This window comes from Carassius gibelio, chromosome A21 (assembly GCF_023724105.1).
Source record: "Carassius gibelio isolate Cgi1373 ecotype wild population from Czech Republic chromosome A21, carGib1.2-hapl.c, whole genome shotgun sequence".
NCBI classification, from domain to species: Eukaryota; Metazoa; Chordata; class Actinopteri; order Cypriniformes; family Cyprinidae; genus Carassius; species Carassius gibelio.
The window spans coordinates 18,110,065-18,126,588 of NC_068391.1; the positions used below are offsets into that span (position 1 = coordinate 18,110,065).

Genomic DNA, 16,524 nt, shown 5'->3' on the forward strand with positions numbered 1-16,524 from the left:
AGCAGTCAGGATCCTACCTGGGAGTCAAATTTGCCAGCGTTGTGGAGGAACGTCATGCAGATGTCATGTAGTCCGCGGATCTCGCAGGAGTTGTTGTTAAAGCACTCAAACATCCCGCAGCCCACATCACCTGCGTTCACCAGACACTGCTGAATCTCGGCTGGAGAATGGTCAACGGAGAGAGAACATTGAGTGAGTGACGTGACATACAGCCAAGTATGGTGACCCACACTCAGAATTCATGCTCTGCATTTAACCCATCCAAAGTGCACACACACAGAGCAGTGAACACACACCCGGAGCAGTGGGCAGCCATTTATGCTGCAGCACCCAGGGAGCAGTTGGGGGTTTGGTGCCTTGCTCAAGGGCACCTAAGTCGTGGTATTGCCGGCCCGAGATTCAAACCCACGACCTTAGTGTTAGGAGTCAAACTCTCTAACCACTAGGCCACGACTTCCCTACATCACATTACAGTTTTTACATTCACAATTACACATTGTCCTTGCTATAGTAACACTGTGAATATAGCAATTTACTGTAAAAGTACTCTGTGACACTGTTTCTGGCTTTTAAATTAAAATTAAAGTTAAATTTATGCATTTAGCAGACGCTTATATCCAAAGCGACTTACAGTGCATTCAGGCTATCAGTTTTTACCTATCATATACAGGCTTTTAGGGATGCCTGTACATTTTACAATATCATACCTAATTTAACTATCAAAATTAGTTTTTCTTACCTAACTCATAAACACTATAAGAATACATGTGGCACAATAGTAAGCCACATGATGAGTTAATTGTAAGTGGCCTATCTATAAAACATGGCTAATACTAGTGCTCGGGTCATGCAAAACACCATCAGGGCAAAATAATGCCATATACAAACCTTAAACAACAGATAATGTAACACAAAACAAGCTAATGTACATTACTTATTACAAAAATAAAAAGAAACTAAATTATTTCTACACTGTATAGTTTTTAGTTGTAAAATACTTGACATTATTTTACAGTAAAATGACATGCGATGTTTATCCATTTACAGTTTTTCTACCATATATGGTAAGGTAACTGATTATCAGGTTTTTACTGTAGCATTTTTACATTGTCTGTCCAATGCATCTGAGTGGTAAACAATTTGTATGAATTATATTCATATTAATATTGTTTAAAATGATTTGTATTTAAATTCTAAACAAACAGTTGTATAAAATATGATTATAAAATAATTCAACAACTATAAGGGACAATGGATAACATGGACATTGTTTAAAAGACTGCAATTGAGAACATTCAAAATAATCTAAATGTTCCATGTCTGATATGTTTGCAGGATAGAGCTTTGTGAAAACTGTATCTCTATGTGGACTTTGGTATGGTTTGAAATGCAGTGTTCTAAATGTAGGTGCACCATGTGTAATTTTCAGCTTTATGGCAGTAAATATTAAAAAGCTTTTGACAACTGCAGCTAGGTCACTTAGTAGAGCATTTAGATAAGTTCATTTGTTATTTTTTTAATATATATTTTTGTTGTTTTGTATTTTGAGAGAATTTCATGTTACTAATTAAAACGTTATGCAATTTTTAAAATATTTTTTACATTCGGTACTTTTCAATTCAAGTTGGTTTTAGACATATTTACTTATTTTTCTTAAGTTGTGGATTTGGATATATATTTAGACATTCTCAAAGACAACTTTTTGTAAAGATTTAAATTTTATTTATTTTACATTTTGCTTTGATATTACAGTTTTTCCATTATTATTACTAGCTACAGTCAAACCTGAAAACATAGAAAAACATTTTGTTGCACACAACTTTAAAATTTAACAGAAAGAATCAGGAATGATTTATCAGAGGTTAATCAATCTGATTTCAACCTTGAAACTTCTGGCTCAATCTTGCCATATTCCCATATTGTTACAGCCAGTTCATTTGTGTGTGTATAAATTATCGTTGAGCCGTTTTGGTGGAAGTGACAAACTGTAAGCTTTGAATGCTTTTATTTTCTAAATGCGAATTTTGTAACTGTTTTGTAGGACAACCTTAATACTTACATATTGATGCTAACACCCAAAAAACTTTCATTTCATGGGATCTTTAAATACAGTTAAGGGTTATTCTGATTAGGCTATACACAGCTTTTAAGTCAGAATAGCTCATTATTATTATATGTAGCTACCAGTTTTGACGTGGTAATGAGGGCCAAAACGTCGCAACGGTCCAAATGTATAGCAATGAAAAATAAATTAACATTTTAGAACATGCATTTTAATGTTGTGAAATCCGGGATGACATAATCTAGATAAGTTGTTTGATAGAACATCTAAAAGTTTGATGCAGCTTTAATGCAAGCAGTTTAAACAGCTCCAGGCATTTACGAGCTGTTCTTGAATTTCTGTGCATGCACTGCGCAAAAGCCCTATTCCAACCAACCTACCTGTGTTCTGCGGAGAGAGTCTCCTCTTCTGGATGTTCAGGGATCTCTCTTGTGAGGTGTCATGAGCGCTGCTGGAATCAGTCGCGTGTGTTTGCTTCACCGCCAAAAACAATATAAACACTACTATAGTCAGTAGCACACGCATGTCTCGTGATGATGATAACGCTGTGTAAAACTGTCAATGTCTTCGGATCACTGTAGCATTACCATAGAGAATGAAACACACGAGGCAGAGGGAGTAGCGCAGACGCGTAGTGAGGATCGGGGGGATGGATGCTGCCTATATTTCCTCCAACTCATGTCAGTTTGGATGAAGGAGGTGAGCAGGTGCTGTCCAATCACAGCCACCGGCGAGACGACAGCGCCGTGCGTCTATTCGAAGTTCACACAGCACGTACTATAGTGTAGACCGGGGCTAGTTGACACGAGGGCTGTGGTTGTATCTCGCCAACTATAAGGTTTAAGTCAAAAGTCGATATGCATTTTCTATTTCTGCAAAATAATGGTTTGCTATTTTTGTATGCATCCTTTTGATGAAACTTGAATTTAATTTCTGTTCCCTTATTGATGATTTTTGCTGCTGTAATTTTTGTTTTCCTTTTTTTTTATTTTTTTTTTACTGTTTACATTTTCCTGAAAGCTACACACTGTATTTAGTCTAACACATTTTTTTTATGCATGACATAAAAAGTGTGATATCTAGCCCCGACCTCCACAATTGTTAAAGTTATAGCTTTAAATATTAAATTATCAAATTAATAGTTCCGGTTTTGTCTTCTGATGAGATGTAAAAATCCATGATAGTAAGTCCCGTTGATCTTACTGCCCAGCTCGTCCTCTCATAAGATTTAACAACAGCAAATTACATACATACATACATTTAGGTTATGATACATTTCAACTAAAGTTTTGTTATATAAATACATTTCATTTTGTGCTGTATGTTATGTCCATTCACCTTATGAATAAATGTACTTCGAAAGGCAATATGACCCACTTTTAATCATGAAATTATATATTACTGATATGTTTCATTTAGACAGAGCTAACCAATGTAGAATTAAAAATGTTTATGTACTCCCAACCCCAACCTTTAGTCTTGACTTACTCTGGAGGGCGTCATAATCCCCCACCCTCCCATCGTGTAATTTGCACCATAGTCATATGATCGTACAGTAATGTAGCCTCCAGCTATCAGGTGGCGAGTACACATGTTAAATCTATTAGATGGACCTAATGGGATTTTCAAACTCAGACTCAATTAGTTGGATATATAACCCAACAGTGCTCCAAGATAACCTCATGAGACCCAGGACAAGGAATCACCATTTACTTCTTTATTAAAAGGTTTAAAAGAAACATATGAATAGTTTTTAAATATTTACTTATTTTTCTTAATATATGTATATAACACTATAACTTTATTTTACAAAAGCACAATGTTTTGTTGGCATTGTGAGAGTATACAAATAAAAGTAGACCGTTTAAGTTATTTTGCTGTTATCAGGAAAAAAGCAAGATATCATTGAAGGTGTTGTTTCATATGTAATTTTTCAGTCAATATTAAATTACTGAAAGAACTGTGAGTTTCACTTTGTAGTGTATTTTTTTTTATTATTTTTAGGGCTGATAACTTGAAAAGTAAAATGAACTTGAAAGTAGGCTAACTTGAAAGTAAAGTAATTAGTAATCTGATTACCTTTTAAATGCAGGAAACGGTAATATAATCAATCTGTAATTTTTAAATAGTAATTAGTCATTTGTAGTGGGTTACTTTTTTTGAGTAACTAACCCAACACTGCTTATCACATTAAATCAAATAAACATTCTTAATATCATCACAGGCTACACAGAAACTTCTGTTAAGTAACTTTCTGCAGAAACCATATCAAGCAACCAGAAATTGATTTGTGCTATATCAAGTTTCAAGTTTGTTTGTACTTTGCCTTTCACTATGTAAATAGTTTCAAAGAAACTTCACAATAAAATATTGTTTCAGTGTTAGAGTTGGGAAGGATTCTGTTATTGGTCAGAGATGAGTGTATGAAAAGTAATGTCCATAAGGATATAATATACAGCTGTAAGCCAATCTAAATTATGTGGTTGCAGTTAAGCAGTTAGGCCATGATTACAGCTTAATCATAATTATTACAATATAAGTATAATATGTGACAGTTTTGTATGTCAATCCAAATTTGGTGTCAAAATATGTAATTGTAATTTCTCCCTGGAATTATTGCTTATTGAAATAGTGCATAACTTACAAATTAACCAAAATATAGTCTCCTTGAAACACTTTGACAATAAATTATCACGTTAAAATACTTATGGAGTCCAAGAAAACTTGCTAACTGGATTCAGTTATATACAGTGAATCAAAGTTATTTTCCCCATCAAAGGCATTGAAAAGGGAGTCACCGCACTGTTTTGCTTGAGGTATATAACAGATGATCTGTTTACCATGATCTATTTTTTTCATTTTGCTGGAGCAGTGGAGGAACACGAGGTGAGAGGCAGTTGAATGCTTTCGCCGGGGCCTCCTGCCAAACCTAACATATCCCTTTGGCATCCTTACATTAGTGTCAATGGTCTGCATCCATTATATGTTACAGCAAGCAGCTCTGGAAATGAGACCCCGGCTGAGAAGGAATGGCAAGCTTATTATGGGCTAAATTTGGCAAGTAAATGTACTCCTTGCAAGCAGAAATTATTCTAATTGTAACCACATATGATTTACTAAATGTCAGTTATTTTAGAGACATTATTTAGCACTGTGGTTGACTATTGCATCATCGCCGGGGGTCATGGACACATTGAATAGCATATAATTATCAGATAATAAATATAAATTTACAAGAACTGTAAAACAAGATTGCATGTTTCCGTAAAAATACATGGGAATGGCATAGGGAAAAATATGAAACCCATTTTACTTCTGCAGTCATGCACAAGGATAGTAGAAAAATGAGGGAGGACTCCATTGAGAATCAATTGGATTGTAAAAAGTGGGCATTAAATACTATAAAGCAGACAAGTGGTTGAGAAATAAGAGTGATTTGTGGCATCAGTCGATAAGAAACGTGATGCCAGATCATGATTAAAGACTGTTGAACCGTGAGCAGTAACACCTGTTGACCTAAAGGTCTTGTTTGACAATTGGTGGTGAACATTGTCTTGACATTCAGTTCATTGTTGATTCCATGCTTTAAAATTCAGCTCTGGTTTGTTCTAGACAGGTGTACCTTGTATAGTGACTTCATTGTGGGGATTTCACAAGTACATGAGTGTAACAGAGGACCCAGGTTTGAAATATTGGAAATATTGTCTTTTCGTTCACTGCGGTTACTTTTTTTTTTTTAAATGCAGTCGCAAATATATTTCACATATATTGCAGAATAAGGGTTAGTTATAACACTTCAAAACTTGCTGTAATCAGTAGAGCTGTATGATACATTTTCCTAAACTTTTAACTTTCAAAAACTGTTATGCACAGAGAACAATACGTTATTTGTAGGCTGATTTCTCCCACGAGTGTTTACACTGTTACTATTACAACGGCATTCTGACCAGCCTGACACAGCAACATTTGCTCAAACAGTGGTGCAAGTTTGCAGTGGGAGTTGAGGGACTAGGAGAATATGATCCAACTTGAATTACCTTTTTATTTATTTATTATTATTTATTTTTTTGGAAATGAAATCCACAAAAAAGGACCATTAACATCTATCTGTATTGTTTACCCAATTGCGTAGTGGTATGCAACTATGCCCTTTTTTGTATTTTTATCAAAGTAAAGTATTAAACACCATTCATTCATTAGGGAAGTCGTGGCCTAATGGTTAGAGAGTTGGACTGGCAGTCAAAAGGTTGTGAGTTTGAGTCTTGGGCCGGCAGAATTTTAGGTGGGGGGAGTGCATGTACAGCTCTCTCTCCACCTTCAATACCATGACTTAGGTGCCCTTGAGCAAGGCACTGAACCCCCAACTGCTCCCCGGGCGCCGCAGCATAAATGGCTGCCCACTGCTCCGGGTGTGTGTTCACAGTGTGTGTCTAGTTGTGTGTGTTCATTGCTCTGTGTGTGTGCACTTCGGATGGGTTAAATGCAGAGCAAAAATTCTGAGTATGGGTCACCATACTTGGCTGAATGTCACATCACTTCACTTCACTTTACTGGCTGTACAAGTGGCAGGGCAATGAAAAACAGGCTCTGCTCAGTCCCGGTGTGTTTAGTTAAGATACTGTGTCTACAAATTTGAGGCTGTTCCTCCAATCAGTTTGTGTGATGGATTTCTCTCCATATTGTAAAAACAAAAACAGAGCAGACTTGATAATGTGGTACATTTTTATGAGGTAATTTAGCACAGACGATAAATACAGTGCTTTTCACTGTCTGATCCGTTCTTTGAGCTCGCTGACGCATGTTTAAGTTATTAGAAAGTTTACTACATTTGCTGTGCGGTGTTCCTTTTGTGTTTATCGTTTGGGTACATACTATCCTTCTGGCCCAGAGAAAGCATCATGTATCTGAACAAGTACACGATCAGGACAGGGGTACTTGTGTTCCGAACACTCAATGACAGCTTAAAAAAGAGCTGCAATGCTTTAAATGGAGAGGTTTCCTTGGATTCTTTTCCTCTGGATAACCACGGATATGTTTAAACTGGCAGACACACATTTATTGCATATTCTTAAAGCACTTGGGGAACTGAATAGTGACCTATTTCCAGCATCACAGAGAATGCATGTCATTTCATTACAGTCATTCCATGTCAGAGTCTGTTCCGGCACATTACAGTTACTGTACGTCATCACAACAAACCTGCTTACCTCTCAGGGATAATGAGCACGATGTGTGTGAGGAGTGTTTGTGTTGAAGAGATTCTTCACTTAAAAGTCATCATTTACTCACCCTCATGTTGTTCCTAAGCCATATGACTTTCTCTTTTCTCTGGAACACAAACTTAAATTGCTATTCATATACTGATAATATTTCTCTCCAGTGAGCTGTTACCTTCTGCAACTGAAACACTGAATCAGAATTGAACTTGAGAACTGAATCAAGTCAAATTGAACATGAATGAAATATTCGGATCAGTTTTGTGAACCAGATTAAATGATTCATTGAAAAGAACACTTCGTTCATGAATTGGACATTGTAACATCCCTCACGAACATGTCAAGGAGATCTAGGCTGGATGTCAAGATTTAAAGGGGGGGTTAAATGCTATTTCATGCAAACTGAGTTTTTTAAACTGTTAAAGAGTTGGATTCCCATGCTAAACATGGACAAAGTTGAAAAAATTAAGTTGTACGTTTGAAGGAGTATTTTTGTTCTAAAAATATTCCTTCCGGTTTGTCACAAGTTTCAGAAAGTTTTTTTCGAGTATGGCTCTGTGTGACGTTAGATGGAGCAGAATTTCCTTATATGGGTCCTGAGGCACTTCTGCCGGAAGAGCGCGCTCCCGTATAGCAGAGCACTGAGAGCACAACAGACTTCACTGATCAGAGCGAGAGCGTCGCGAAATGTCACAAAAGATGTGTTTTTGGTTGCGAGGGCAAGACAACCCTGCACAGATTACCAAAAAAAACAGCATTAAGGGACCAGTGGATGGAGTTTATTTTTACAGAGCATCAACGGAGTTGTGCAAATGTTTTTGTTTGTTCCCTGCATTTTGAAGATGCTTGTTTTGCAAACAAGGCCCAGTTTGACGATGGATTTGCGTATCGTTTATTTCTTAAGGATAATGCAGTCCCAACGAAAAAGGGTCACGATCGTGTGTTGGAACCGCAGGTGGTGAGTAAAACTGCTTCAAATATCTCTGTGTTGTTAACTTAGCTATCGGCGCGTAAGCACATCAAGTAAACCTCTTGTACACCTTTAAAGAAAAAAAAAAGACGACGTAAAGTGGAACTTAGTCATTTTCCAAAACCGCTAAGCAAATATATACAGTTTCAGTACATACCAAATAGAGACGTCCTGCTGTAGTCATTGCTGCTGCTGATCTCGTTCAGTTTCAGCCTCGGGATCTGATTCTGGATCATAAATAAACGGCTGAATCTGACTGTAAGCCATGGTTTGTTTTGGATGATGGTTTTTCCCTCACGGTAATGTCACAACTTCCAAATGCTCTCAACGCAAAAGCCTTCTCGCGCTCGTGATTCTTTAGCTCCGCCCACACGTCACGCCTCCAGTGGTTCGTGTTTTTCCGAAAATAAATCGGCACAGACTATCTTTCTCTTATAAATATAATAAAACTAAACACTTTTTGGAGTTATGAAGGATGCAGTACTACTCTATAGGTACTCAAGATTAACACGATATTGAGTGAAAATGAGCATTTCATAAGGAGGATGATAACTAAAGTTAATAATCATTCTAATTCTAAAGTGACTTTAAAAGTATTTACTTTGATGCAAAAAAGTGAAAGTTAAATTTTTTCCCCAATTTTCAGGAGCTGTTGAAGTGTGTGGGGTACGTTCGAAATTTAAAGGGATAGTTCACCCAAAAATGTAATGAATTACAAAATTCTCTAAAATATCTTTAGAATTTTCATTTGTGGGTGAACTATGGGTTAAAAGAGTGTACATTGATTCAATATATAAATAAATAAAATCTTTATTTTCCATGGAGCAAAAAAGTCATGGATTTGGAAGTAAATAATTATAAAACTTGCTCATGCTGCTAGGCTCATGAACGAAACATAGGCCAAGGTCAGTAGGAGTAGTGCACCATGGGACTGAAGCGGCTGAGTGTCTGATCTGTTGCCTACACACCGTTTTGAGTAGATTTACACAACTTGTTGGCATTAACCTCAGTTAACCTCACTGTTGATTGCAAGTTGACCCCTGTCCCACAAACACATTCTTACAAATACATGTACCCATGAACTCTTGTACTCTACTATGTTATGACCAGAGCAGCTGTGGCCAACATGCAGCACGTACATCATGTGCAGGGGCTTGAGGACCATTGCACACAAGTAAACTACTGTATGTCAGCATGATTATGTTGAAAGGGAGGAATTTTGGTTTGATAAGACCTTTAAGAGCTTTCACTGAATGAGGTATGGTTCAACTGGATATAATTATTACCATATTTTAAATTTTTCTGTATGGAAAAGACTTTCTTACTTCCAGGTGTTAGGTAGGAATGCAAAACACCATGTGCATGTACACACATACACTTAGAGATGACACTAAGTATTCTGTTGGTCACGCAATTCAAATGTCACTTCGCTGCCATGAGCTTGTATATTGTAAAAAAATTACAGTATAAGGTATGATGATCGTTATGCTCAAAACATAAACATAATGGAGTATGTTCCAGGAAGAAGTGGGTCAAGGCTGTGAGTAGGCATTTGTGTGTTTAGCATACTTGTGTGTGTGTGTGTGTGTGTGTACATACTGTACACACATATCTGGGTGTGCACAGAATGTTCAGTAGCACAAGACTTTCCCAACATTCCAAAAGTCAAAATAATAATAATAATAATAATAATAAATAATAATTAAAAAAGGGGTTAAACATAGTTATATATGGTTTGTAAATGTTTTTATGGTGTAGTAATTAAAATATCTGAAGTATTGGAAATGTATATGGCATTTAAAAATTTTATTTATAATAAAATTAATTAGATACTTATTTTCTTCTCAACTGAAAAGGCATTTAAAATGATAAAAAGTCATGATTGATAATGGGTGTCTGAAAAGCCTGTTAATATGTTTGTATGGATAGTCTTGGTAAATAATGAGAACTTTGGCCAGTATCTGGCATACATGGGGTTTAATATATATATATATATATATATATATATATATATATATATATATATATATATATATATATATATATATATATATATATATATATATATATATATATATATAAAAGATATATTAAACCCTACAATAGGTCAATCCTCAACTGGATAATTTTTTTTTTGCAGTCTGTGTATGATTTGAAGGGATTTTGCCATGTCTCATTCTGTAGGCTACATTGTTGCACGACAGCAGACAAGTGAGTTATCATTCACTCAACTGTTTATTTAAAAAAAAAAAAAAAAAGATTAATTCAGTGAAGTCACCTTTATTTTAACAATGCTTCACAATAGAGATTGTTCCAAAGCAGCTTTAACAGTATTAAACTGAAAAGTAACAGAATAAATAATGCAAACTTCAAAAATGAGACAAATTCTGCTGTAAAGCAGCTGTAGCGAGACAATAGAGTCATTATCAAGCTCATTGCTTCAGTTCAATAACTGTAAAGTACATTCATAATGAAAAAGTTCAATTCCGCTATAAGCAGCTCTACTAAAGACAAAAGTGTTCAATGATGATTCATTTCAGTTTAATAACACTATCAAAGCTGCAAAATGCATAAATGATGAATCAATTGGATTCAGTTATAAAGAAGATCTACGGAAGACAATAATATCAATATTCAGCTCGATTTTGTTTTTTTTTTCTCACTCAACAGTGTCAATGTCTTAAAATCGAGGATATTACTGAACATTAAGTGTATTTTGGACCCCAGCTAAGCAAGCCAAGGGGAACAATGACAGGGAACACAAACTCCATTCACTGACAATTCAAGAAATATTCAAACAGCTATCTTCATAAGTGAGTCACTGAATCATTCACTCAACCAAACATTGATTCCTTCAGGAACAAAGTCTTGCCTCTGTGTGTTGCAAGAAGACTTAATGGTTGACTTTTCCTTTTAGAACTATTTTCATTGGTTGAAGAAAAATATACAAAAAATATTGTGTCTGTAAAGTTTGAGTTGCTTCTTTCCTGAGCTGTTGCATTTTGCCATTGCCAGTGCCATGTTCTACATTTTCAAGCCTCAAGAGTGCAGATATCTGCAATCACGCTGCTGGTCTGAATATTGAAACCGCATTCTTGCTCCCTTATGTCATGGTTGACTGATCAGAATCGGGATTTCCAGACATCTGTGTAATCAGAGTACAGTTACTCTAACATGTTATACAATGAAGCATCCTGGGAAACCATTTAGGCCACGGTGACAACCTTCAGCTACATTTGACTCCTGCGTTGCTCTGTTCCTACAAATAGCTGCTTTGGAAATGACCTTTTCTGTTCAGTGGGACAATTCACTCGGGCTTTCTCAACATCTGGGCAGAAAAAGCTAGAATGGGGCTGATCCAGTTTGCCACTGTAATGAATCTCCTCCACCATGGGGTGAGAAAATTTGAAGAGCAATTAAACTCAACAGATGCAGCAGGGTTTTTTGAGGAATGGGGATTTCATTGTTGTGGCTTGAACTTTGGAAGGCTAACTCGAGAGCGACCAGCAGCTGTGTTTCGGGAGAGGTTGGGGGTGGATGGGCGGTTGGATTTTCTCCCTCCCGTCCCCACTCGGTAATTACTCTGGTGATTTATAATGTCCAGAAGACAAATGCAATGTCAGCTGAGACGTCCCCCTAACCGATGCCCTAAACATACAATTTCACACCACATTACCGACCCTCTCCAAGGGCAGCGGGATTTAATTGCTGCATATCGGAGGCCAAAAGTGCTGTGTCACTTATTTCCAACATTGGACAACTTCTTTCGACACTTTGAGAGCTGATGGGGGATGAAATCGGACACCGCAATTCATCTGCACATTAATCTACACATAATTCTTGGAATAACACAAGAGCTGCTAACATAGCTGGATCTTCAAAATTCGTCCTTATGACCCCTCGTACAATTAGGTGTACAATAGAAAGGGTAAAATGATAAACTAATAGAATTACGCATTTTTAAGTGGGGTTTATTAATAAAGTAATATCTGACGTTACTCTAAAACCAGTGATATTACTCTAAAACAAGGGTGTCCAGACTCTGTCCTGCAGAATTTTGCTCCAACCAGAAGTTTCTAGTATGCCTAGTTAGACCTTGGTTACCTGGTTCACGTGTGTTTAATTAGGGTTGGAGCTAAACTCTGCAGGACAGTGGCTCTCCAGGACCGAGTCTGAACACCCCTGCTCTAAAGCCTCTAAAACAAATAAAAAATTAAGGAAATACTTAACGCAAAAAGAGAATTTTGTCACCATTTACTCACCGTCCTGTTTTTTCAGACCCATTTGACCTTTTTTCCTAATAGAATATTCTGGAATCTCTTTTTTGTTTGTCTCAAAACGCTACACAGTAGAGTTGTGAGACAATCAAATTTAGGTAGCTTATGTCACAGATTTCAAACCAAATATCAAAATTTTTGGCTATGAAGCAAGCGAGAACAAATGGTGTTTTGCATCCGAGATGTTGTCAGTGTTCCATTGTTGCAATCCACAGCTTCGGAGGGGATGATTTTCAGTGAATAAATGCAATCACATTAAAATACTGCATGACTTCGTAAGATGTGAGTACATGAGCTACTTTAATGGTATTTTCTTCCATTTTGGAACTTGACAGCCCCAGACTCCACTCACTTTCATTGAATGAGCCAGAATGAGCTTCAGAAATTCACCTTTCATGCTCCACAGAAACAAAAAGGCAAATAAATAATGATTTTTAATTTTTCTGTAAACTAGCTCATTGATTAACATCATCAAACACAGTAAAACCACACCTCCTACCGGCCTTAATCTTACACTTCTCAAAAACGTAAAAGTGAACACATAGGTTTGGAAGGATGGCATGCTCCACTAGGAGCTTGCTGACAGCTCCAAAGAGTCCCTCAATTCCCAATGTGGCTTTCAAATGAGAGCAGGATCAGTTTTCATCAGATGGGGAGGAACTACAAGCAAAGCATCTTAATAGGCATGAGTGGACGCTGGGTTCAGGACAGAATCGGCAGTGACACTGCCAAGACCGGCGCTGGAAATATGAGCTTGCACCTGGGCTATCATGGAGAACACAGCAAATGAGAATCCAGAGTCTGTGGATGTGACATTACCAACAATGTATTACTGTGCATCCCATTATGACCATATTTACAACAGAATCATATCTAGATTTGAATTTCTGCAGCTGCAGAATATGAATATGGATCCACCAGCTTGACTGCAACAAGCAGCGAATGTCAAAAACACGTGACCAAAGTTCTTCAGCAATCCGACCGAGCATCTGACTGTTCAGAACATTCTCAGAGCAGAGGTGCTGAAAGACAGAAACAAGCTGGAGCAGTCGCCCTTTGTCCCAAGCCGGGACATGACACCTCTCCAGAGGCTCTTCTGTTAATAAAATGTTCTTTTCTGGAAATCCATGCCACGAGGATGCTGGAGATTTAAATGCAGCCTTGTGTTCGATAAGCTTTTAGCCCCAAATGGTTTCAATCACATAACACTGTGTCTGCGTGGTAGGGAACATGGTGAACTTTTGAGGGTACTCGCACTCTCTACTTAATGTCCAGGTGGAATCATAAAAACTCTGGTGATGACCTCCTGTCAGAAATGCCATTGCTAAAAGGAGTCCAGGCGTATGTCATTATGTAGCACGTTTCCCCACAACAAACCGTTATCTCTTGCAATAACCTTTACAATAGCAGAAATGATACAACCAACTTGGCTTTTGTTAAAAAGTTACATTTATTGTACAAACATTGCTATAAGTCTCATTAGAATACCACCAGAAAAAAAACAAGAAGCATTTCATAAAACCAGTTGCATAAAAAGGTTAATTTCAGTCTGCATTCAGTCCAAATAAGAATTATGTACTTTTTATCAATGTCATTTTGAGATGCATTTATTTTAATTTGGATAAATCAGCTTCGTTTGGTTTTTAGTGCTGAAAGAATTAAACCAGACTATAGAGGCTTGGGACTGGACAACCTGCTGTTTTGTAACATGCTAAACACACACATACTGTAAAAAAAATTCTAAAAAATTCTATCCAACCACTTTAAATTAGTGCAAACTTCCAATATTCCAGTGCTCAGCTATTCTTCATCCAGTCTAGCCAAGCACAGAAGCACAACTTTTGGTGATCTTCATGTGTCAGCAAAAAAAAAAAAGTGTCTCTGTACAGTAACTGGAAAATGACAAAGTGTTACATGTGCAGGAAAAACAAATTACTTTTATAATAATATATACAATACGTTTTTACATGTTGCACTCGCATCACTTTCAATATAAAGGCCCATTCACATCAAGCACGATAACTATAAAGATAACGATAAAGATGTAGTTCTAAAAATCGTTCTCAATATTAAAGAATAGCAGAGTCCACACCACAACTATAACGATAAAGGCACAGAGAAACGATATCGTTGGAATCACTTTCAGAACGATTTTTTTTTCTGATGAACAATAAAAACATTGCCAACCAATCAGAATCAATCCTGCTGTAATGAGCTCGAGAATTTAAAGCAGCAGACGCGCATCCGCTTAGAATACACAGACAATATCGTTCGCTGGTGTGGATGCTAATATCGTTATCTTTATAGTTATCGTTCCTGGTGTGACAGGCCTTTAGGGTTCGATATTGACACTTAACGATAAGTGTATGCTGAGAAATGTTGGAATAAGATACTTCTAAGTGAAATCAAACAAAAAATAGCTCCACCCCTAATATTAAAAGTTATGGTTGAGTGCAACATGTAAAAAAAAAAAAAAGTGTTTTTCCTGCACATTTGTCATTTCCCAGGTACTGGAAACACCTCATTGTGTTTTGGCTGCGGTGTTGCTTGATGTTTCCTGTTGTTCAGCATCAGGGGCTGAATTCGGTACGCCCTCTTCTTTCTTCTCTGTGGCTAGGAAATCATGAATGGCGTCCTCGATGTGTGGCCTGAAGATATGGTTCAGTTTAGGATCCACCACCTGAGTAATGATACGGTCCACTCCTGATTCCAACATCCCTGACCTGTGAAGAAAAGCAAGTGTTTTCAACAAAAGTGGAAACTAAATTATTTTATTTAATACACTCGAGTGATGCATCAGCCACCTTTCCTTTAACATGAGCTCTCTAAAACATCACATATTTCTCACAACACATTTAAAACAAAACTGAGAGTACAGCACTGCACAACACAAGGATACAAACACAATAAGAGTCCACGGAGTTGATACATACTGAACCACGCTTTGTCTCAAGACATTCCTCACTTGGTTCTTGTTGATGGACGGATTCCATTCTTGAGTACTGAGATGATTGGACACAAAGTTGTCCACCTTCTGTCGTAGATTTTGATAAGCAGGCTAGAGACAAAATATGAATTCACGTCAGTTTAAACAAGATGGATGGATGACAGACGGACAAAATAACATATAAGAGACATAAAAAGATAGACAGATAGTAGATAGATAGATAGATAGATAGATAGATAGATAGATAGATAGATAGATAGATAGATAGACACAGACAGAAAGACAGATAGATAGAAAAAGACAGTGTTTCAAAAGCGAGTGAGTTGCCTAAATGTCCAGACAGGTAAATCTGGGCGTGTTCCACTGTTGTGATGGACACAAATGCTGTCTATGTGGGCAGCTCACCAGGTTTTGATACACAACCCTGACTGTTCATATGCACATCTAGATCTCACCTTCGTGTCCACGTCTGCCAGACAGTCTCGTCTGAACTCATCAAACAGGCCTCTGTTCTTCAGGTGCTGCACTATGAGCTCGATGAGCTGCGGGTCTCCTGGAGGAGCACTGCTCAGATTGCTGCTTCCCTCGGCCATCAATTATTATCTGCTTATCAACTATTATCGGCTGCTCTCAGTAACAGATGAACACAACCCGCTCTCTCAGCCTTACAACAGCTCCTGTCGCGATTAAAGTGTAATAAATGATTCTTGAAATAATAATAAAAAAAAAACGAAGTTCTTAGATGACAACAAAAGTAAACAAAAGCGCTTCGTCGTCTTCTTCTGTGCTGCTGATTGTAGATGTGTAAGAGCAGACTTACCGCCACCCACCGGACGCGAGGATAACAGCACCTCAGTGTCGCGCCCTCTAGAATACAATATAAAAGACAACCATTTTTCATAGAATTGTAGAATTGAATTGTATAGAATTTTTGAGTTGTATAAATAAAATTGGAAACATGGGCTTTCAAATTTAAAAACATCAGACAGTGGCTTGGTTTAGGTTAAATCAGGATTAGGCCATAGCTCAATTAGGACATTTAAGTATCTTTT

General features: G+C 37.1%; 1 protein-coding gene across 1 annotated transcript in view; it reads right to left on the reverse strand.

Moving 5' to 3' along the window:
• LOC127942322 (uncharacterized) overlaps positions 1-16,294 on the reverse strand; it is a 29,984-nt gene extending 13,690 nt beyond the window's left edge. The window contains exons 1-5 of the mRNA XM_052537992.1: positions 15,928-16,294; positions 15,459-15,583; positions 15,050-15,248; positions 2,443-2,617; positions 18-160 (exon numbers count right to left, since the gene is read on the reverse strand). Of these exons, the coding sequence (XP_052393952.1) occupies positions 18-160; positions 2,443-2,617; positions 15,050-15,248; positions 15,459-15,583; positions 15,928-16,065 (780 nt within the window). The 5' untranslated portion in view covers positions 16,066-16,294. The remainder of the gene's footprint in view (positions 1-17; positions 161-2,442; positions 2,618-15,049; positions 15,249-15,458; positions 15,584-15,927) is intronic.
• Between the last annotated feature and the right edge of the window lie 230 nt (positions 16,295-16,524).